The sequence below is a fragment of the Lepidochelys kempii genome, chromosome 5 (genome assembly GCF_965140265.1).
Source record: "Lepidochelys kempii isolate rLepKem1 chromosome 5, rLepKem1.hap2, whole genome shotgun sequence".
NCBI classification, from domain to species: Eukaryota; Metazoa; Chordata; order Testudines; family Cheloniidae; genus Lepidochelys; species Lepidochelys kempii.
In genome coordinates this window covers 48,438,390-48,462,050 of record NC_133260.1, presented here as the reverse complement: position 1 = coordinate 48,462,050, position 23,661 = coordinate 48,438,390, and the positions used below count along the sequence as shown (strand labels likewise).

Genomic DNA, 23,661 nt, shown 5'->3' with positions numbered 1-23,661 from the left:
TGCCAACCCTGCTACTGATCTGAGCAAAACCTTCCCAACCCTCCTTTCCTATCTTCCCCACCAGGACACTCATGGACAGACATGCATTCCTCACTCACCCCTGCTCCAGACCACAGTTACTGGGTTACAAAGCTACAACCATTTGCTGTGGGGGAATGGCAGCACTTAGGACACTAAGGCTTAGATATTTCAGTGCCAATGGGCAGGAAAACAGTCACCCAGGGGGGTTAGGCAACTGCTGAGCAGGGGATTTTAAAATACCATGGGCATGTAAGTGGTGGATTTAGGCACTTAGTTCTTCTTTAGGCACCTAAGTACCTTTAAAAATCTGCCCCTCTGGTCTCAAAGGTCACATATCTATATCCTAAATAAATCTATATGTATACTCATTTACAGTTTCTCAGTTGTTTCTTCCAAATTTAGAGTGACTGTATTTTAGGTTGTTTTTTACAACATAAAACATACCTACAGTGTAATTTTGCTCTCTACCTACTGAGGCATTTAGCGGAAGACCAGGCTGAGAAATCTTTGTAGTAAATACTGCACCCCTAAAAAGAAATAAATATAATTTTAAAAGTTCACCATTCAAGGAGCAATGCACAAAAATACTTTGCCTGTTCTCATGGGCTAAGCCTTCCCTGGCGCAGCTGCCACTGACCTGCTGCTGGACACCTGGGCCGCAGTGGCCCTGCCTCTTCCCCGAGGCCCCAACCATCTGTTGCTGCCTGCCTGCTGCGGCTTGCCGCGTCTCACCTCCTTAGGGGTGGGGGAGTGAGGAGGAAACACAATGAGCCAGTGGTGGGTGAGAGGGTCTGGCGGGGGAGTAGTGAGGCTGCTCGCTTGGCCGTGCGCTGGGGCTTGCCGGCCATGGGAGGGGGGAAACGCTGGCAGGGGCCGGTGGCTCAGGCCGGTGCTCAGGGTGGCTGGTGGCTTGTCCCGGTGCTCGGCCTGGCAGCTCGGGGTGGTGGCTCAGCCTGGTGTGGCTGGGACTGGACTGGCAGGGGGCAGGAAGGGGGCAGCAGCCTGGCGTGGCTGGGGTGGGCAGGCTGTGGGGCTCTTCTTGTTATGGGGGAGTTTGGGGCTCCAGCGTGCGGGGGGTTGCTGCCTCAGGCAGAAGGGTCCCGGCCAGCAGGCTAGCCTCCCCAAAGCGGGGGTTCACCTGCCACTCATGCCTGTTCTGGTACTTTGGACAAAATTTTCAGCCTTGTCTTAACCAGGCCTCTGGTTGTAGTTAAGACAATTAATGTAATTTTTCTGTGCAATTATTTGTGGAAGCACTTTAGGTCTTTTAGAGGCATAAATTCCCAACTCACAAGTGTAATCAGTAACACACTTCTCAATTATCTAAATTGGGCTGGCTATTATATTCAAATTGCCACAACAGCCACACTCTGGCTTGCAGCAGCCTCGGCTACTATCTGCAGGGTGGCCGCGACATACTCCCCACCTTGAATTTTCCCAAAAGACATATATTCTGTACTGTCCAGCCCTTACCTGGACAGTTCAGATATTAGAGGCCCGTTGCCCCAGTTTGCTACTTTAATTGGAGTTACCAACCTATTCAGTGCAAACACAACCCTGGATTAGTTTTGATTAAAAAATAACACAAGTTTGTTTAACTATAAGGAGAGATTTTAAGTGAGTACAAGTACAAGGTATTAAAGTCAGAAATGGTTACAAGAGAAATAAAGATAGAATGCTTTCTAGTAGCTAAAACTTTACAAACTAGACTTGGGTCAAGATAAAATCCTGACCACATGTCCCCTGCAACCAGGCTGACCAAATTCTCAGGTCATAACCCCTGCCAAAGTCCAAAGGCTTGTTCCTGTGTTCTTAGGTGAGAGAGAGAAAGAATCTGGGGTGCTGTTGTCCCTCACTTTTATAGTCCAGGCACCCTTTGAAATGCATTTTCCTGAGGGCTACCCCTAGATAAAATTCCTTCCCGCTGTGAGGACGGAGACATGGAATTTCATGATGAAAGAGGTTCCACGCTGTTACTTGCTAAAATGCAGATCGATCTGTTCCTGCTCCCCACTCATTGCCAAAGAATGGCCATTTAACAGGTGATTGCCAATCAGCTTTCAGGACACCTGACTAGCAGCATTAGCTTGTCCTTTGTCTTTGAGGAGTAGGTTTACCCCCCTTCCCAGACTTGTCTGGTAAACACATTTAGGTCATAATTTCAGCTTATGTTCATAACTTTACATATAATGTTGCTACACACATTTCACCATGATATCAGTGACTATTGAGTTATTAGTTTTCAAACAATACCTCACAAGGCATATTTTATACAAAGATTACTACAGTGGTGTGTAGGGCAGAGGTCCCCAAACTGTGGAGTGTGCCCCCCCCAGGGTAGCACAGAGGAACATTCAGGGCCAGGCAGCGGGCCAGGCCAGCCCCCACGGGGGGGGAAGGAAAGGAGCACCACCCAGCCCCTAGTCGTGGCCCTGGGTCCCAGCCCCGGGTCTGACTCCCGTCCTCAGCCTCAGTGCAGTTCTGCGCCTGGCTGGAAGCCTGGCTGCGGCTCTGCTCCCGGCCCCACCCCCAGCCTCAGCTGCAGCCTCATCTCCCATACCCCTGTCTGCGTCCCCCACTGCAGAGCTGTGGCCCTGGGGGGGCCTGAGGGGGTAGATGGGTGTGGTCGGGGGAAGGGGGGTGCAACCTTCAAAAGTTTGGGGACCACTGCTGTAGGGTGTGAATACAGGAGTGCATTCAGTCACAATCTGCAATACCAATGTGACCAAATCGTTGAGTCCTCTTCATCAAGCAGGCAGGCGGTAGCCCAACCAGATGCAGGATTTTTGTGACCAGGAGCTTCACCAGTGGAGAACTTCCAGAGCTGGGTAAACATATGATCATCTTAGGCTATGCTGACCTTCTAGTTACTTTAAGCCTGATTGTTTCATGAGGTATTCTGTGTAGGTGCCCATACTGGTTTTGCCACATCACCGAAAACAAGTAAAGTTCCAAGAGAAATTTGTTTTTCTGTGACGTGGTAGCCACCAATATGGATTACTAAAGTCTGACCTGCAGACTGCACCCACGGAAGAGAAGAGTAACTACAGAGATGTTAAAATAGGCATGTCTAAAATGACAGTAGGGAAGAAACTGGGAGAGCAAGGTGTGTCAGAGCCTGCTGGAGTCTGGAAGAGAACTTCCAGAGAACTTGCTGACCAAATTCAGCATCAGCTGAATTCATCCACCGAGGTCACACCACGTTCAGCAAAGGGCATGACTGATGCCAACAACAGGGCCACCACTCAAGTACAGTGAGCTCAAAGCCTGTCTAAGCAGAGGAGATCTGCAAGGAAGGAGGAGTGCAGACAGAAGGTCTGAACCTGCAGGAAAGGACATACAGTATCTACGCCCTTTAGTGAGGTTCTTTGAACAGGATGAACAGGGACTTGGATTTGAGACCTATTCAGTTCAGGAAAATAAGACTAAGTTTGGCAGACATTCAGGGAGTGCTACCAGACCTCAAGTCTGGCTTTTGGGTGTGGGTAGAAGTTGGGGAGAGGGATCTCCTAGCTAAGGTTGGACCATCTGCAGGAGAAAACTGGAGCATGTTTGGAGAACTACTTTCACTTTTTGTAAAATGAGGCATGGGTGCCACAAGTCACATCTGGGTGCTCCCTGAATCACCAGGCTGTGGAGACCAACACTAAAAAGGCCACTTTCTATGCCAGGAGACAAAGTTGAATGTTGAGGATGGGTTCAAATGTTTCAGAACAGAAGTCATTTAGCACCAGGTTTGGGCTCCAAAGAGAACAAACTTAACAGGAGGCCTAAGGTAAGAAACTACTCTAAGGAACTTGGTTGGGAGCTCATTAAAAATCTTCCATAGAACTCCTAAAGGCGCTGCTAAAGGATGAGGCCCAAACCATAAAAGGTGAGGGCCCTTTCTCAAGCCCATCCAGATGAACTCTGCTAAACTGGCACTAGCAGATTTTCTGGTTTAGGTCCCAGGGAAGAGGAAAAGATATACACGATTCTGTAGTAAGAGGGGAAAACATCCTTCAGGGCATAAGCCTGCAGGAATCAAGAACGAGCTTTTTCTGCCATGTATATACCACTGACAACTGGATAGGTGCATTACTGAGTTTGTGAAGCATCAGGTATTGGCTACTGCTGGAGACAGAATACTCCATTAAAGGGACAAATGACCTGATATAGTATGGGAAATATAAAAAGATGTACTTGCAGTTGTTTATAAAGCAGGTTAAAAAACCCCAACCATTATCTCATGATACTTACATATTGATTTCCATTATCATAAATTCATAGTATTGAAACATATATTAGATCAATGATACTCAAACTGAGGCTTGCAAGCAGCTCTTTAACATGTCTCCTGCGGCTCTATGCAGCACATGATATTAAAACAGTGTGATTTACTTATAAACCAATCTAAGTTATTGACCAATCAGGATGTTTTTTCTATGTTATTAACCAATTGTGGTTGATAAAATAATAGTTGGTCAGTCATTTTGCTGTGAGAATTATACAACTAAATATTTCCCGTACATCTATCTATATGTATATAAATATAGTACACCTCTACCCCGATATAACGCGGGTTCACATACAACGCGGTAAAGCTCCTACACGCTGCTCTGAGCAGTGTGTTAAGGGGGCCAGGCCGGGCCAGGGCCGAGGGGTTGGATAAGGGGCAGAGGGTCTTGGGGGCGGTCAAGAGCTCCCCCCGCCCAGGGTTTAGGAGGCAGGAGCTGTGGGGGGGGCACTTTTGGGGACCCTGCAGTCCCAGAGTGGCATGGGAGGTTAGCGGGGGGCCAGGAGCACCCGCTCCGCTTCCCTCGCCCCAGCCCCAGCCGTGTCACTTGCGGGAGGGGGCTTGGGGGAAAGGATCGCCCCCACATTCACCAGCAGCGGCGGAAACGGAGCAGCCCAGTCCCAGCTCCCTCCACTCCGCCAGCTCCCAGCCATGGCGCTCCACTTTCCACCGCAGGTGAGTGCGGGATCTTTCCCCTATCTCCCCCTCCCCCCAGCGACACGGACAAGGAAAGCGGAGCGGGCTGGGGCCACGTCGCTCTGCTTCCCGCCACAGGTGAGTCTGGAGGCGTCCTTTCTCCAATCTCCCTGCACTCACTGGCAGTAGGAAGCAGAGCGCCGCGGCTGGGATGTGGCGGAGTGGAGCGGGCTGGGGCCATGTTGCTCCGCTTCCCGCCGCAGGTGAATATGGGGGTGTCCTTTCCCCAACCTCCCTGCACTCACCGGCGGTGGGAAGCGGAGCAGCCTGGCCCCAGCCCACTCTACTTTGCCAGCTTCCAGCTGCAGCACTCCGCTTCCTGCCGCAGGTGAGTACGGGGGGCTTCCTTTCCCCAACCTCCCTGCACTCACCGGTGGCGGGAAGCGGAGCGCCGCGGCTGGGAGGTGACGGAGTGGAGCGGGCTGGGGCTGCGTTGCTCCGCTTCCCGCCGCTGCCAGTGAGTGCCTGTCAGGGGGCGAGAGGTGTGGATAGGGGTCGGAGCAGGGGGGGTTGGTTAGGGGGTGGGGTCCTGGGGATGATTAGGGATGGGAGTCTCTGGAGAGGGAACAAGGAACAGGGGGACCAAAGCAAGTTCGATACAACACGGTCTCACCTATAACGCGGTGAGATTTTTTGTCTCCAGAGGACCGTGTTATATCTGGGTAGAGGTATACTATAGTAAACAAAACAATGAATTCACACTACCACGGCTTTTTTGGGTAATGTCGATCGCTAATTTGGTTCCTGAACCACTGAGTATCACTGTATTAGATCATCCAGCCTCTTTTCTTCCCAACACAGATTATTCTCTACCGGGTTTTAGGATTTTATGTTGTCTAGTGTTAAATGTTCCAAGGTGCTTCCACAATTATTCCATGGCATAAGCCATTCTACTAAATAAATCTCAGTGTCAGGACGTTTTTCTGACAACCTAAATTTTCCTTTATTATTTTCCAGTTATGCCCAGTTATATATCCTAACTACTACATACTAATATATATATATATGAATGGACACAAGAATGATTTCATCCATCACTGATATAAAGTGATCTCTGGCATTAAACACAACTGCTTATTAGCAACCAGTAAAATTATTTTATAGTTCAAGGCTGGAAAAAATATCCCATCCAAATAAGGCTACAAGGGAAACTTTTTGCTGGGAAATTACTGTTTGCCTGAATGGAATTTATCCAGTGCTTATTATACTCACTGTAGCAGAGACTGAGATTGTTCAGTTTCACTTCTCTTATGAGCCAGCTGGGAGAAAAAAGTGTTTGAACAACTTGGTGAATATAAACTACTCAGTGATTTAATTTTTCAGCATTACTATATACCTAGCCTCTTCCTATTATTAATGATTTTGGAAGACCTAAATACAGCAGTTATCAGTGAGACTCCGAATTCTGCTAGACCGGATTACTAATATTGCTATGACATATGGGCTACTTACTCAATCCAAGTCATAGAAGACAAAATACAGTCAGAATGAAAATATACCTTATATAATTAAATTGTAATACCCTTAAGCTTGAGCTATTTTATTTATGAAGTGACCAAAGTACAAATTAGATATATTCCTCGCCTCAAATTCACGCTCTTTAGTGGAGTCCTGCAAGCAAATACTCTCCTATCCCCAATTATTTCTAACCACTCTTTCTTCCCTCTGGTAACAATAACCGCATCTTCCAATTAAAGAGGATAGGCTGCTACTCCAGAAATGGCTGAAGTAATAGCATCAATCACAACAACTATGAGAAATGCTAATAGTAACCCAAACTGTCCCCTAAACTAAGGCCTTGTCTACATTGGAACGTATTTTTAACCTAAAATGTGAATTTAAATTAATATAGTTATGCCTGTATAACACACATTCCTCTCCCCTCCAGTGTGGACCCTCTTATTCTAGAATAAGAGTTCCTTCTTCTGGTTTAATTTATGTCTCTTGGGAAGGTTTTAAGCTAAACTAAAAATAAGTCACTCATATCAGAATAAGAGCGTTCACATAGGTGATTACATTGATGTAACTATACAGGTACAACTGGAAATATTTCCCCAGTTATTTAAGTCTAAAGAAATTCATATACAGCACAGGAATCTACACGGTAACAATCTATAGTTTCCTCCTACTCATTCTGTCAGCCTGTCATCTGCAGGTGGGAAAAACTGGTTACCAATTTGAACATCCGGTAATTTTACAGGCTAATTGCAGCCCTGCTCCTGAAACCGTAGCAAGGCACACCCCCATGAAACTCCAGAGGAGACTCTTCTGTGCATTCCTGGGCTGAGTATATACTGCAGGATTTCCTCCTTCCATAAAACCCTTTTCAGTTACATACACTCTGGCTCTTTCCACATATAGAAGCGGGAGGGGCACAGTCAGACACAGTGAATCTAATAATTATCAATTACAGTATGTGTGTAGCTGAGGAGCTGTAATTTCTATACATACCGGATTTATCTGGTTCTTTTGCTTCATATTTTCTAGATTATCACTCAATTTACAGACAAGCTGAATCTCTGGAGAGAGGTTTTCTAAAACTAAACACAAAAATAGGTAGTTAAAGCCATTTCTGTTGTGCTACTGTAACACAGACTCAAGGAATTTCTGCAAATTCCAACAGCCAGAAAAAATAATTGGACAAATCACACGTTCACACTGGTCACGTCTCTCAGCCTAGATTCTGAAAAACATAATATGGCAGATGCAAGAACTGAAAAGAAAACAATTTAGGGAAAAATTATTTTTTTTTTTGCAGACAATATTTTGGAAACATGGGCTACACATCAGACAGTACGATTCATTTCTGACAATAGTTTTTTTTCCTGACAACTGGAATTATAGTCAGTGTCCTGATGCACGTAATAAACTTTAGTACTCATCTTTACACATTAATTATCAAACTGAGATGAGAAGATTAAAATTACTGAATGATCATACTGAGAAAAACCCAGCTCTACAGTAATATAGAGTGCTGCTCTGTTTAATTTGATCCCTTATGCTGTAAAAATCACAACGCTGGTATCCACATTATTTTGTTGATTATTGTATTAATTTAGATTGACTATAGCCCATGTTTTCTTGTCATGAAATTGATGTGATAAAAATTAGCACAAATAATAACATGCTAATTACAGTGGGATGAATAGAAATGCCATCAATGCAAATATGCAAATCACATTTACAGGGACAACAAAAAAGCATGCAGACAAAGTCTCACTCCTACAAACCAAAAGCTTAACAATGAGCCAAACAGAAGCTTTGTACTCTGAAGCTCTAATTCCAGTGGATGACCAGGAGGAACAAGTTCCACGGGTGAGGATCCTCTCTGCTGACAAAACTCTATCATCAGACCTAAGATAATTCAGCTCCAGTAACTGACACCAAGAAACTCCTAGTCATTTAGAAAGACTCCCACGGAACTTTAATGGGGTTTGGAATCAGACCCTTACCTACTATGAGTAGATATAAAGTGAGAAGTAATCTCTCAAGGGGACAGATTTCAAACCATGCAGGGGGGGCTTAAAAATAGGCAAAAATGCCATGTTTTGGACCCAGAAACAAACAAGATGCTAGAGTAGAGTTCTTCACACGAGTATTTTGCGTTTGGAACAGCTCAAACACTTGCAAGGTAGACAGTAGAATTCTGCTTTGCCAGTCAAGTTTTTATTGACATGAGTATGAGATTACCAAATTACTTAAAAGTGATTAAGTGAGGCTGAATTACGGAAGGCAACCCAGACAGGTCCCAATGAAATTTTATGCCACACCATCAAATACTTGTTTATGCCCCTTACTTTGAGGAGCTATTGTAGAAACCTTTAGAGTTAACAAAAAATAAATTCATACCCCTACTCTTCTTAAACTAGGTACCCTTAGTAACAACATACAGGCAGAATGAAGGAAAATAAGCACTAACAAATTTATGTTTTAAATGTATTTATTTAAAATTTATGAAAAATTTGGCCTGAAAGATTATGCCTCTAACTTTTATTCAGATTTTTATTAGAGATACAAAATTATTCTGCTTAAAAATACTGTACAAAACTGTTCTAGGCTTAATTTTTAGCCTAAAAATTAAGAAAGAGTCAAAGAAATAAAGGTCTCAGGAAAAACAACATATATTTTCTACTGAAAAAAGAACAATTTCTTACCTCCATTTACTCTTCTTATTTCATCAGCAAAGATGGTTTCAGTTGTTAGAGATATGTCCTTATTAACAAAAGATAACCTTTAAAAAAAAACAAAAAACTACGAATTGTTCTATCATCCTCTTACCAGAGGTACAAACACAGGCAACAAAATATTAACCAAAGCCTATATTTCTAACTCCATTCCCTATAATATCACTCATTAAATACCACTGTAACTATGTAAGAACATTTTTAAGGTAAACACTATTTTTCAAAAGTTTAGAACCTGGTTGTAAAAATCTGCATCAAGCTGCAAATTGGCATAGAAGGATGTGAGTCATGAATACATCTTTGTTTTTACAAATTTCCAAAAATATTTAGTCAACATTTCTTAGGAAATACACAGTAAGGGTAATGTTGTTCAGTGGGTTTAATTTCCCAGTAACCAAAGTATCAGTTTGAATGAGATCATCAAGAGAGTTCTGAAATTAAAACATAAAAGAAACGTCCACATTTGCAGTATTTTAATTTTACCAATGTTTTTATCATTGATTTTATTTTCTTTGGGCTGGATTCTGATACCTTTATCCCATTTAGTAATACATTATTTCTCAGGTAGTCCCACAAAAACCAATGGGACTATTTCTGGAGTAAGCTACTATTGCACATAAGCAAAAAACAAACAAACAAACAAAACGAGGAGTACTTGTGGCACCTTAGAAACTAACAAATTTATTTGGGCATAAGCTTAACTTAGGGCACAAATACTCCTCGTTTTTTTTTGCTGATACAGACTAACACGGCTACCACTCTGAAACCTATTCCGTATAAGGGTCCATGGAATAGCGTATGGAGCTTTTTCCCCCTCACGCTTCAACCTGTCACAAAAAGTCTTAAAATAGATATTTATCAAAGAATCTAGGAAGGCTATTCTAAAACCATTTTATCCTCTAAGATTTTAGTCAGGTTTATATGAGGTAGATTCCAGTCTCATAGGACTGTTCTTTGTGTTTTTTGTTTTCAAAGGTGATAGCCTTAAATGGCATGGATGCAGCATTCAACTCATCACATATGTCCCAGAAATGTATTGACACTCATTTTTTAGACACACCTGCTCCTATACATATATATTTATCACCTCTTCATGTGCAGCTCCTCTTCGTCTAGGTCACTCTCAGTTACTGAGCCCTCCACTACTGTCTCATCACTGTCACTGTCAGAAATGTCAACTCCCTCCTTCATGCCTCCTTCTCCAGTCCTCAGCCTCCTAGGGACAGCTCCGCCAGACAGCCTCTCTCTCGCCCTTGGACAGCTCCTCCAGGCAGCCCTCCTCCCACACTTTGGGCAGGTCCCCCCACTCCTGAGGCACTGAATCACAAGCGGAGCAAGCAAAGGGTGGTGCAATGCCTTCTGGGAATTGTAGTCCTCAATGGAGCCTTCTTGTGATCATCCAAACAACAAATTTAACCTAATTGCAAGCTTAACTGTAAGGAGTGAGTGAAAGTTCATAAAAATGTCACAATAACCTATAATAAATAAACACCGATGGGAAAAGCTGCAAGAGAGAGAGAGACTGAATTAGTCCAAACAAGAAGGCCTACTAATGTAACTCAAGAACTGTGTTAAGATCAGGTCTGATTAATATGAAGTGTGTGCCACAGGACATCAACGAATCAAAATTGGTGTGTCAGAAATTAGGTCTAAACTGGCAAACAATATAGTGAGGGGACAGGCTATTACGCTCATCACTCCCTTTGGAGGTCCTTAAAAGAAAAGACCCTTGAGGGGAAAAAATAAAGAAGCAGCTGTCTCCCAACAACCTCTGACTGAAAGACAGGTGAACAGGAAAGTGTTGGGGACACTGAGGCATGGCCACTAGGTAACTCGAGGGGATGGAAGACCAAAAGTGTCCATGAAGCCCCCTCGCACTAGGCCCAAGTGTCCTTGGCCCCTCCCCCCCGCCTGGAGGCACTCGCAGCAGCTCTGCGTATTAGGCCCAAGTGTCCTTGGCCCTGCCCCGCCTGGAGGCACACACAGCAGTTATGCTGAGGATCTGCAACAATATGTTGCAGAGTCAGACTGCCTGAAACTAAGCAAGGCCAAACATGGCGGATACGGAAGAACAATGCTGAATAAAGCAGCTTTATGTACGGTTTAAGAAATGATACAGAGCACAAGGGCACTAGCTGGGAACTGGATTGGCTGGCTATATGGATACTTAGGGCAGCTTGCTATTGGATAAGTATGCTGGGAAAAAGGATGTATAAAAGCCTGTGTAACTTCCTGCTTTGTGTGCAGGATTTGAGATTTTATTCTCCCTGTACCTTTTTGCAGCTGCAAATAAACTTTTCTGCTTCTCCACCCCATTGTGATTATTGGGTGTAGCACACCGGGTAGCGAACCAACTCCAGCTGTTGTTTAGCCTCTTGGCACTGGGTGCCGGCAACAAAAGGAACAAGCTTTACCATCATGGCTGCCACCCGCAATCATCTTCTTGGATCCACTATGACACCATTGAGCTTTTGCCATCCTGATAAACAGAATCAGACTTTAACAACAGCTCCAGCCCATCCCAACTAACTTCTTCTCTGCTCCCCAAAGAGGACAATGATCATCATCTAAGAGACTGTCAAACAAGGGTTTTTTTCCTTCTAGACTTTCTCCAGCTAGAGGGAATGGGAACAAGAGATATTGGTAAAATGAAAGCCTTACTTAATATTCTACATTTCAAATGCTTTAACTGCATCTTTAATAAAAGGTTTAAAGATTTTTAATGGTGTGTTCACCATGGTACTAAGCAGGCTGAGCTCATGGTATACCAAACCCCAAACTTGGTACAACATTGTTTAATGTTGGATGTGACAGGGTCACGTTAACACTTTTGACTCTTTGGGCCCATTTATTCCATCTAAATTAATACAACAGCCTGAGGCATATGAAGCTGACAAGAACTACACATCGCAGACTCTGAGGGACAGGGCATTAAAGAAACTGCTGAAAGTGGCAGGAAACACAGGGCTGGTCTTCACTGGCCGAGAATTCTAATTGGTGGGAAGTGCCTCACTGAGGTCTATCTGTTAGGCGCCAAATTCCCTTTTATGGATCTGCCCCCTAAGCCCTTCCCCTGTCCTTTGCATTTCTCTCCTCCTGGCTATATTAGGCAGCTCCCTAGACAGCTTGCTGTCTTCTGTGAGTCTTTCTTAAAAGACTAACTCTCTCCCTACAATGCATGGCGAGTCTGGGCACTTAACTGAGGGCTGTGAATTGCACTGGGAGTCAGGGAGTTGGGCATAACATTGCAACACTGAGTACTGAAACACTTTGTGACACTAAGCATCCCTATATTCACACCCTACAAACTATTGCAATAATGTTTGTACAAAATGTGCCTTAGGTGGTATAATTTGAAAACAAATAACTCACTAGCCAATAATATCATTATGAAATGTATGTAGTAACATAATATGTGAAGTTAGGAAATCCCCCTGTATAATATTATTGGCACATGTTCAAAACACACATGTTCAAAACTATTCTAAACAAAGGCCTGTTTAGTAGTAGTAAACTTGGTCTTCGAGACAGCAGGGGAAGGAGATGGCAGAAAATAGAATAATATGCATTTTAGCAAACAATATGCATTTCAGTGGAGCTTGGCTGCCAGTGGGTACAGAGCACCCACCAATTTTTCCCCTGGATGCTCCAGCCTTGGAGCACCCCTGGAGTCGGTACTTATGGGTGATGTCCCTTTCTTCTGTAAGACTGTTCCCTTCTTTGTCTTGAATTGCATTAGCTTTGGTCCATCTTTCCTTCATCATAACTTTTACAACCTGGAAGACTCGTTTGCTATTTTTATTATTGATATACTCTTCAAGTTTAGAGCATTGTTTTTCAATCCATATCTCTAAGCCCTGGTCTACACTAGGACTTTAGGTCGAATTTAGCAGCGTTAAATCGATGTAAACCTGCACCCGTCCACACAATGAAGCCCTTTATTTCGACTTAAAGGGCTCTTAAAATCGATTTCCTTACTCCACCCCTGACAAGTGGATTAGCGCTTAAATCGACGTTGCCGGCTCGAATTTGGGGTACTGTGGACACAATTCGATGGTATTGGCCTCCGGGAGCTATCCCAGAGTGCTCCATTCTGACCGCTCTGGACAGCACTCTCAACTCAGATGCACTGGCCAGGTAGACAGGAAAAGAACCGCGAACTTTTGAATCTCATTTCCTGTTTGGCCAGCGTGGCAAGCTGCAGGTGACCATGCAGAGCTCATCAGCACAGGTGACCATGATGGAGTCCCAGAATCGCAAAAGAGCTCCAGCATGGACCGAACGGGAGGTACGGGATCTGATCGCTGTTTGGGGAGAGGAATCCATGCTATCAGAACTCCGTTCCAGTTTTCGAAATGCCAAAACCTTTGTGAAAATCTCCCAGGGCATGAAGGACAGAGGCCATAACAGGGACCCGAAGCAGTGCCGCGTGAAACTGAAGGAGCTGAGGCAAGCCTACCAGAAAACCAGAGAGGCGAACAGCCGCTCTGGGTCAGAGCCCCAAACATGCCGCTTCTATGATGAGCTGCATGCCATTTTAGGGGGTTCAGCCACCACTACCCCAGCCGTGTTGTTTGACTCCTTCAATGGAGATGGAGGCAATACGGAAGCAGGTTTTGGGGACGAAGAAGATGATGATGAGGAGGAGGAGGTTGTAGATAGCTCACAGCAAGCAAGCGGAGAAACCGGTTTTCCCGACAGCCAGGAACTGTTTCTCACCCTAGACCTGGAGCCAGTACCCCCCGAACCCACCCAAGGCTGCCTCCTGGACCCAGCAGGCGGAGAAGGGACCTCTGGTGAGTGTACCTTTTAAAATACCATACATGGTTTAAAAGCAAGCATGTGAAAGGATTACTTTGCCCTGGCATTTGCGGTTCTCCTAAATGTAGTCCTAAAGCCTTTGCAAAAGGTTTCTGGGGAGGGCAGCCTTATTTCGTCCTTCATGGTAGGACACTTTACCACTCCAGGCCAGTAACACATACTCGGGAATCATTGTAGAACAAAGCATTGCAGTGTATGTTTGCTGGCATTCAAACAACATCCGTTCTTTATCTCTCTGTGTTATCCTCAGGAGAGTGAGATATAATTCATGGTCACCTGGTTGAAATAGAGTGCTTTTCTTCAGGGGACACTCAGAGGAGCCCATTCCTGCTGGGCTGTTTGCCTGTGGCTAAACAGAAATGTTCCCCGCTGTTAGCCACAGGGAGGGGGGAAGGTTGAGGGGGTAGTCACGCGGTGGGAGGAGGCAAAATGCGACCTTGTAACGAAAGCACATGTGCTATGTATGTAATGTTAACAGCAAGGTTTACCCTGAAAGAGTGTAGCGACTGTTTTATAAAATGTGTCTTTTTAAATACCGCTGTCCCTTTTTTTTCTCCACCAGCTGCATGTGTTTCAATGATCACAGGATCTTCTCCTTCCCAGAGGCTAGTGAAGCTTAGAAAGAAAAAAAAACGCACTCGCGATGAAATGTTCTCCGAGCTCATGCTGTCCTCCCACACTGACAGAGCACAGACGAATGCGTGGAGGCAAATAATGTCAGAGTGCAGGAAAGCACAAAATGACCGGGAGGAGAGGTGGCGGGCTGAAGAGAGTAAGTGGCGGGCTGAAGAGAGTAAGTGGCGGGCTGAAGACAGGGCTGAAGCTCAAATGTGGTGGCAGCGTGATGAGAGGAGGCAGGATTCAATGCTGAGGCTGCTGCAGAACCAAACCAGTATGCTCCAGTGTATGGTTGAGCTGCAGCAAAGGCAGCTGGAGCACAGACTGCCACTGCTGCCCCTCTGTAACCAACCACCCTCCTCCCCAAGTTCCATAGCCTCCACACCCAGACGCCCAAGAACGCGGTGGGGGGGCCTCCGGCCAACCAGCCACTCCACCACAGAGGATTGCCCAAAAAAAAGAAGGCTGTCATTCAATAAATTTTAAAGTTGTAAACTTTTAAAGTGCTGTGCTTAAAGTGCTGTGTGGCATTTTCCTTCCCTCCTCCACCACCCCTCCTGGGCTACCTTGGTAGTTATCCCCCTATTTGTGTGATGAATGAATAACGAATGCATGAATGTGAAGCAACAATGACTTTATTGCCTCTGCAAGCGGTGATTGAAGGGAGGAAGGGCGGGTGGTTAGCTTACAGGGAAGTAGAGTGAACCAAGGGGCGGGGGGTTTCATCAAGGAGAAACAAACAGAACTTTCACACCGTAGCCTGGCCAGTCATGAAACTGGTTTTCAAAGCTTCTCTGATGCGTACCGCGCCCTCCTGTGCTCTTCTAACCGCCCTGGTGTCTGGCTGCGCATAACCAGCAGCCAGGCGATTTGCCTCAACCTCCCACCCCGCCATAAACGTCTCCCCCTTACTCTCACAGATATTGTGGAGCACACAGCAAGCAGTAATAACAGTGGGAATATTGGTTTCGCTGAGGTCTAAGCGAGTCAGTAAACTGCGCCAGTGCGCCTTTAAACGTCCAAATGCACATTCTACCACCATTCTGCACTTGCTCAGCCTGTAGTTGAACAGCTCCTGACTACTGTCCAGGCTGCCTGTGTACGGCTTCATGAGCCATGGCATTAAGGGGTAGGCTGGGTCCCCAAGGATACATATAGGCATTTCAACATCCCCAACAGTTATTTTCTGGTCTGGGAATAAAGTCCCTTCCTGCAGCTTTTGAAACAGACCAGAGTTCCTGAAGATGCGAGCGTCATGGACCTTTCCCGGCCATCCCATGTTGATGTTGGTGAAACGTCCCTTGTGATCCACCAGAGCTTGCAGCACTATCGAAAAGTACCCCTTGCAGTTTATGTACTCGGCGGCTTGGTGCTCCGGTGCCAAGATAGGGATATGGGTTCCGTCTATAGCCCCACCACAGTTAGGGAATCCCATTGCAGCAAAGCTATCCACTATGACCTGCACATTTCCCAGGGTCACTACCCTTGATATCAGCAGATCTTTGATTGCGTGGGCTACTTGCATCACAGCAGCCCCCACAGTAGATTTGCCCACTCCAAATTGATTCCCAACTGACCGGTAGCTGTCTGGCGTTGCAAGCTTCCACAGGGCTATCGCCACTCGCTTCTCAACTGTGAGGGCTGCTCTCATCTTGGTATTCATGCGCCTCAGGGCAGGGGAAAGCAAGTCACAAAGTTCCATGAAAGTGCCCTTACACATGCGAAAGTTTCGCAGCCACTGGGAATCGTCCCAGCCCTGCAACACTATGCAGTCCCACCAGTCTGTGCTTGTTTCCCGAGCCCAGAATCGGCGTTCCACCGCATGAACCTGCCCCATTAGCACCATGATGCATGCATTGGCAGGGCCCATGCTTTCAGAGAAATCTGTGTCCATGTCCTGATCACTCACGTGACCGCGCTGACGTCGCCTCCTCACCCGGTATCGCTTTGCCAGGTTCTGGTGCTGCATATACTGCTGGATAATGCGTGTGGTGTTTAATGTGCTCCTAATTGCCAAAGTGAGCTGAGCGGCCTCCATGCTTGCCTTGGTATGGCGTCCGCACAGAAAAAAGGCGCGGAACGATTGTCTGCCGTTGCTCTGACGGAGGGAGGGGCGACTGACGACACGGCTTACAGGGTTGGCTTCAGGGAGCTAAAATCAACAAAGGGGGTGCCTGTACATCAAGGAGTATTTCAGGCAGGACTGCACGGAGGGTTCCAATAAGAAATGGTGCACCTAAGTTATCATTCTTATTGGAACAAGGAGGTTAGCCTGGCCTCTGATTGATACATGGCTAGATTTACCTCGCTGCACCTTCTCTGTGACTGCAGTGTGATCTAGAGGAATGAGTCCCCTAGACAGGGGAGGAGGCAAATGAGTACAAAACAAATCTGGTCTATTTCTTGTTCTGACCCACTCCATCTATCTTTTACATCTTTGGCTGGCAGCAGACAGTGCAGAAGGACTGCATGCCATCCACATCTCATGGCTGCTCGGCAGAAGATGGTACAGTACGACTGCTAGCCATCCTCATCTCTTGCCTGCCTGGCAGAAGATGGTACAGTACGACTGCTAGCAGTCCGTATCGCCTGCCCGCTCACCATAAGACGGTTCAATAGGACTGACTGCAGGACTAAAGAGAATGACCTGGTCAAGTCACTCCAAATTTAGTCCCTGCGCCCATGTCTGCCCAGGCGCTCCCAGCCGATGTGGCCAGGAGCACCTCGGACACGACGAGGACGACTACCAGTCATATTGCACCATCTGCTGCCAGAAGGCAATGGGTTGCTGCTACTGTGCAGCAAAGCCATACCGCGTCTGCCAGCACCCAGGAGACATAGGGTGACGGTTACCTGAGCGGGCTCCATGCTTGCCGTGGTATGGCGTCTGCACAGGTAACTCAGGAAAAAAGGCGCAAAATGATTGTCTGCCCTTGCTTTCACGGAGGGAGGGAGGGAACGGGGGCCTGACGATACGTACCCAGAACCACCCGCGACAATGTTTTAGCCCCATCAGAGTGCTCCATTGTGACTGCTCTGGACAGCACTCTCAGATGCCCGATTGTTTGCCGTTGCTCTGACGCCGGGAGGGGCGACTGAGGACACGGCTTACAGGGTTGGCTTCAGGGAGCTAAAATCAACAAAGGGGGTGGCTTTACATCAAGGAGTATTTCAGGGAGGACTTCACGGAGGGTTCCAATAAGAAATGGTGCACCTAAGTTATTGTCCTTATTGGAACAAGAAGGTTAGCCTGGCCTCTGATTGATACATGGCTAGATTTACCTCGCTGCACCTTCTCTGTGAGTGACTGCAGTGTGATCTAGAAGAATGAGTCCCCTAGACAGGGGAGGGGGGGAAGCAAATGAGTAAAAAACAAATCTGGTCTATTTCTTGTTTTGATCCACTCCATCTATCTTTTACATCTTTGGCTGGCAGCAGACGGTGCAGAAGGACTGCATGCCATCCACATCTCATGGCTGCTTGGCAGAAGATGGTACAGTACAACTGCTAGCAGTCCGTATCGCCTGCCCGCTCACCATAAGACGGTTCAATAGGACTGACTGCAGGACTAAAGAGAATGACCTGGTCAAGTCACTCCAAATTTAGTCCCTGCGCCCATGTCTGCCCAGGCGCTCCCAGCCAACGTGGCCAGGAGCACCTCGGACATGACGATGACGGCTACCAGTCGTACTGTACCGTCTGCTGCCACAAGGCAAGGGGTTGCTGCTACTGTGTAGTAATGCCGTACCGCGTCTGCCAGCACCCAGGAGACATAGGGTGACGGTTACCTGAGCGGGCTCCATGCTTGCAGTGGTATGGCGTCTGCACAGGTAACTCAGGAAAAAAGGCGCGAAATGATTGTCTGCCCTTGCTTTCACGGAGGGAGGGAGGGAACGGGGGCCTGACGATATGTACCCAGAACCACCCGCGACAATGTTTTAGCCCCATCAGGCATTGGGATCTCAACCCAGAATTCCAATGGGCAGCGGAGACTGCGGGAACTGTGGGATAGCTACCCACAGTGCAACGCTCCGGAAGTCGACTCTAGCCTCGGTACTGTGGAAGCGCTCCGCCGAGTTAATGCACTTAATGCACTTAGAGCATTTTCTGTGGGGACACACACACTCGAATATATAAAACCGATTTCTAAAAAACCGACTTCTATAAATTCGACCTTATTCCGTAGTGTAGACATACCCTTAGCCACCTTCATTCCTTTCTTGGTCTTTCTGCCAATTGCTCTGTATTTATCAGCTCCCTTAGTGCTGTTCTTTTCTCTCTTAAGTCATCTTCTAATGTCACACATTTGTAGTATTTCATTTGTGACCCATGGTTTTGTCTTTTTACAATGTTTCCCATCTGTCCCCTGTGGGACAGAATAGGCCCACTGCTCCTCCTGCATGTCATAAGAGGCAACTAAAAGGGGGCTGCCTGGAAAGGGATGGGCTCCACCAGGTTAGAAATTTTCCCAAGACATACCGTATGATGAGCAAGTCAATGATGGCCATACCAGATTGATCGCAGCCCGGGTTAATAATGACGGCGCAATCCGTCTCCCACCAGGGGAGACACAACAAGTATACTACTAGTGTAATCCCAACAAAGAGGATCTGTGGAAGAGATAACATCACCATAGCCACTTGGAATGTAAGGACATTGAAACAAACTGGGAGGTTGAAAGAACTCACATACAAAATGGAACAATACACTTGGTATCTCCTAGGAATCTCTGAGGTCAGACGGAAGAACTTTGGAGAGGTACTAATAGAAGAAGGCCATGTACTCTATTGCAATGGAGAGGACAAACAGGTCAATGGCGTAGGATGTCTTGTGCATAAAGATAATCAAGAATTCAGTATTAGGATGCCGCTCAATGACCAGCAGGCTTATTTCCCTCCATCTAAAGGCAGTACCATTTAATATCACAGTGGTACAAGTCTACACCCCTACAACAGACTATGACGATGAGCAAATTGAAGATTTTTAGAATCAGCTCCAAGACATCATCGATAAGGTACGCAAGAAAGATATCTTGATTGTACAAGGAGATTGGAATACTAAAGTAGTATTGATGCACAGGGAGATTGGCAAGATTATTGTGGCCATTTCTGTAATGCGGTAACCAATGAGAGAGGATTGAGATTTTTGGAGTTTGCCAACTATAACAATATGGTTTTTGCAAACACTTTGGAGCACATAAAGCATCCAGACGATCAACATGGCCCACAACTAATGGTGTACATCACAGCCAGATTGACTACGTCATGGTGCAAAACCGATTTCGTTCTGGGATTAACAGAGCTAAAACAAGGAGCTTCCCCGGTGCTAATACTGGAAGTGAACAAGACCTTGTGATGCTACATTTTTGGCTGCAGCTAAGGAAAAACGTCAGGCCAAAGTTCACCAGAACCAAGTTTGACTTAGAAAGACTCAGAGACCGAAACATTGCAGTCATTCCAAGCAATGATTGGTGGAAAATTTGTCCCGTTGCTTGCTCTAGAGGAAGACGTAGAAACAATGACCAACAAATTTCAATGCTGTAATGAATGAGGCAGCAATGGACAAACATCAAACATCATATCTCAAATCACACGTAACAAAAACAGAAGAGGTTCAGAGATGGGTGATTTCTGTCTGAGAAGAGACTGAAAACAATAAGATTGTCTCCTCCATGAACTAAACAAATCCAAAAGGACAGGACAGAAGTACATAACAAAAAGAATGGGAAAGACCAGGTTTATCTGGCACCCCTGTTTGCCCTCTTAGTGCAAGAACATGAAAAGCAACAAATTTAAAACTGATAAAATACTTTTTATACATCACATAGTTAACCTGTTCAATTGATTGCCACAAGATATCAGAGAGGGCAAGAATTTAGTACGATTCTAAAAGGGATGACAGTTATATGGGTTTTGGGAACATCCACAGTTACATCACATAGGATTTTCAAAAAACATTGATTGCATACTTCAAGGAATAGACCAAATACTATTAGGCCCAGACAAAACCTTTTCTTCAGGGAGATTATTCCATAATTAGAAAAGGAGTACTTGGGGCACCTTAGAGACTAACCAATTTATTTGAGCATAAGCTTTCGTGAGCTACAGCTCACTTCATCAAATGCATCCGATGAAGTGAGCTGTAGCTCACGAAAGCTTATGCTCAAATAAATTGGTTAGTCTCTAAGGTGCCCCAAGTACTCCTTTTCTTTTTGCGAATATAGACTAACTCGGCTGCTACTCTGAAACCTATTCCATAATTGTGCATTATGGGGTTTCTTGCATCTTGTCCTTAAATCATCTGGCAGCCGATGCTACCAGGAGCAGCACACTGGACTGGACGGACCACTGCGGTAACCAGATGGCAACACTTTAGCTCCTGCCTCAAAGGGGCTATGCAAAGTTGGAACAAGTCAGAGGCAGCAGAAGTTATGGACCAGCGTGTTGTAACTGACAAAAGGGAGCACCCGAGCAGCCCGCACTGGCTCCCCTGGGGGAGAGCGGAGAGCGCACAGCTCAGTGGAGGAAGCGGGCATTAGCTCGTGCGGCAGACGCCCGGGGTGCCAGGCCACGCCTGGCGCTCGAGGGGCGGCACAGCGACCTGGGACCGCGAGGCGACCGGCAGGCGCCCGCGAAGCAGAAGCCCCGAGGACCGGCGGCCTGAGGGGCTGATGCAACGTCGGTGCGGACCCGGGGCCGCGTAGCCCTGCGGGAGTTTGCCCCGACAGCCGCTGGTACACGCCGGGAGGAGGCCGGGCCAGACAGCTCCGGCACCACGCCCCCAGCACGGCGGCGCTGGCAGGAGTGGCTCAGCCTGGCACAGGGCAGCGGTGCCCGGGCAGGTGCGCGCCGAGGGGCCGTCATTCAGGCCGGGGGAAGCGGGACCCAGGTGGGGAAGAAAGCGGAGTAGGGCCCCGCCCTCCGCTCTCCCCACAGCAGGAGGGAGATAGCCCCGCCTCCCTGCGCCACGGGGAGAGCTCTACCGGTCTGGACAGCCCGTCGCAGTCGCTCTCTAGATGGCCATATGCAAATAAACCCAGTCTGCCGACCAATGAGAGAGTACTTAAGAGGCAGCACAACGGCCCATTGGCCGTCCGCCCGTGGCGAGATGGCGCGTTCTCCCCTCCTGATCCGTCTCGCGTTGGGCAGCTTCTCTGGCCGGTTGCTAAGGCAACGGGCTAGTGACGCGTCGTGTCGGGCGCCCGCCATTGGTTGTGCGATCGGGCGATGGCGGCGGCCAGGGTGTCGCGCGCTGGGGTTGTCCTTGTCGCTGCGCGCGCGGCTTTCTCAGTCTGCCGCGGCGCGCCGCGCGAGACGAAAGAGGAGGGCAGCAGCTGCAGGTGCGAGCTTCAGCAGGCACGTCCAGCGATCGCGGGGGCTTGCGGGGCGGTGAGCGGGGAGACGGGTGAGAATTTCCGTCAGGCGGGGTGAGGACTGGCCTTTTTACGACACTGGCCCTTCCGCGCCGGGGGACCGCGGCCGTCTGGGCTTGACTTACAGGTCCTGAAAGACCGGCTGCGGTGAGTGGGTCCTGTCCCCGCTAGTGTTTGGTGTCTCCCCCCCCCCCCGGAGTCTGGGGCGGCTGGATAATGGGGGAAGCACCCGTGGGCTGCAGCTGCTCGCTCCCCCGGCGTGCCCGCCCCGCCCTCCGGCGCGCTGCAGTGCCCTGGGCAGCGGCGCAGGGATGGTCCCACCGGAGCCTCTGAGGCGCGATCGTTCTAAGCAGCCGGGCGGAGAGAGGTGTCCCGGGCTGTGGGGCACGGGGGAGAGAGGCCATAACGTGCCGCTGGCACACCGCGGGCTCGGGCCAGCTCCCAAACCCGGAGCAGTCACGTCGCTTGTTGCGTTTTTTGCGGGGGGAGGTGGGGAAGTGGGGAAGTCGTATCGCTGGCACGCGCCTGCCCCGGGTGCCCAGGGGAATTGAGGCCTCACCCCCGCTGACTGTACAGCGAGCCCCTGTGTGACTCCGCCCCAGCCCGGGTTCCCATGGCTTACCCCGAGGGACCCTCTCCCGGGAGCGCATCTTGTGATCCAGAAATGCAGCGCACGGAGCTAAGGGGGAGCCATTGGGCGGCACCTGCTTTCCCGGCTGTAGATTTCTGCAGTAAGATAAATAACACTTTTGTATACTGAGGTGGTGGTACTGTGAGGAAGCTCCACCCCTGCATCTGTATTAATTTCCAACACATCAAATAATGTTTCTCTGCATTGTGCCCGTTTAATGGGTATGGCTGGCTACAAGGAATTTTTGCATACTTAAAATTGATGAAAAAAGAAAAGGAGTACTTGTGAGCTGTAGCTCACGAAAGCTTATGCCCAAATAAATTTGTTAGTCTCTAAGGTGCCACAAGTACGCCTCGTTTTTATAAAATTGATGGGCTGCTCCTGAAACTCGGTGATATTTTTTTTTACTGGTGGTGGGGACCCACGCTGAATACATCCATACTGTGGTCAACCATCTTTTTAACTAAGAAGGACTGGACAGGATTTCCTTGGGAACTTGCCTCTGTAACTCAATGAGTTGTACCTCGGGTGACCAGATGTCCTGATTTGATAGAAACAGTCCTGATTTTGGGGGCTTTTTCTTATATAGGCACCTATTATCTCCTACCCCTGTCCTGATTTTTTACACTTACTATCTGGTCACCCTAGTTGTACCACAGGCTTTCTCATAATAAAGCTAGTGCCTCCCAAGTCAAATAGCAAGGGACAGAGCACTGCAGAGAGTTGCCCTGAGGCTTGTGAGATAACTCAGAGTATGACAGTTTTAAAGCTAACCAGATCATATTGCTGAATGTCAGAACAGTGGGATTAATAGAAAATTATATCCTTGGAATGCCACAACAACTGCCTAGCACTTTTTGTGGTTTGGGACAGTTGGCTCCAGTTGCATTTTTGGAAGAGCATGAATTAGTTGGTGTTGCAACTCTACTGTTTACATCATTCCTGAAAGGTAGGAGGCCTTCCACTCAGAAACTGTATCAAACACAATGTGTTCATCTTATATGCAGGCCCCAGGATGGCGCTTAAAAAAGGAGGTGAATGT

At 47.3% G+C, this 23,661-nt stretch overlaps 2 protein-coding genes across 8 annotated transcripts in view; one reads left to right on the top strand and one right to left on the bottom strand.

The window, feature by feature from the left end:
* ANKRD31 (ankyrin repeat domain 31) overlaps nucleotides 1–10,546 on the bottom strand; it is a 112,406-nt gene extending 101,860 nt beyond the window's left edge. The window contains exons 1-5 of the mRNA XM_073346095.1: nucleotides 10,265–10,546; nucleotides 9,148–9,224; nucleotides 7,445–7,533; nucleotides 6,206–6,252; nucleotides 466–548 (exon numbers count right to left, since the gene is read on the bottom strand). Of these exons, the coding sequence (XP_073202196.1) occupies nucleotides 466–548; nucleotides 6,206–6,252; nucleotides 7,445–7,533; nucleotides 9,148–9,224; nucleotides 10,265–10,368 (400 nt within the window). The 5' untranslated portion in view covers nucleotides 10,369–10,546. The remainder of the gene's footprint in view (nucleotides 1–465; nucleotides 549–6,205; nucleotides 6,253–7,444; nucleotides 7,534–9,147; nucleotides 9,225–10,264) is intronic.
* Nucleotides 10,547–21,186: 10,640 nt separating this feature from the next.
* HMGCR (3-hydroxy-3-methylglutaryl-CoA reductase) overlaps nucleotides 21,187–23,661 on the top strand; it is a 43,346-nt gene continuing 40,871 nt past the window's right edge. For 2 of the 7 annotated variants that reach the window (XM_073344227.1, XM_073344228.1), the window contains exon 1: nucleotides 21,816–21,971. Coding sequence is in view for 1 of the 7 variants with exons in the window: in XM_073344229.1 (XP_073200330.1) it covers nucleotides 21,843–21,955 (113 nt within the window). In the remaining 6 variants the exon portion in view is untranslated. The other 5 variants (XM_073344232.1, XM_073344230.1, XM_073344229.1 and 2 more) reach the window with 5 other exon arrangements.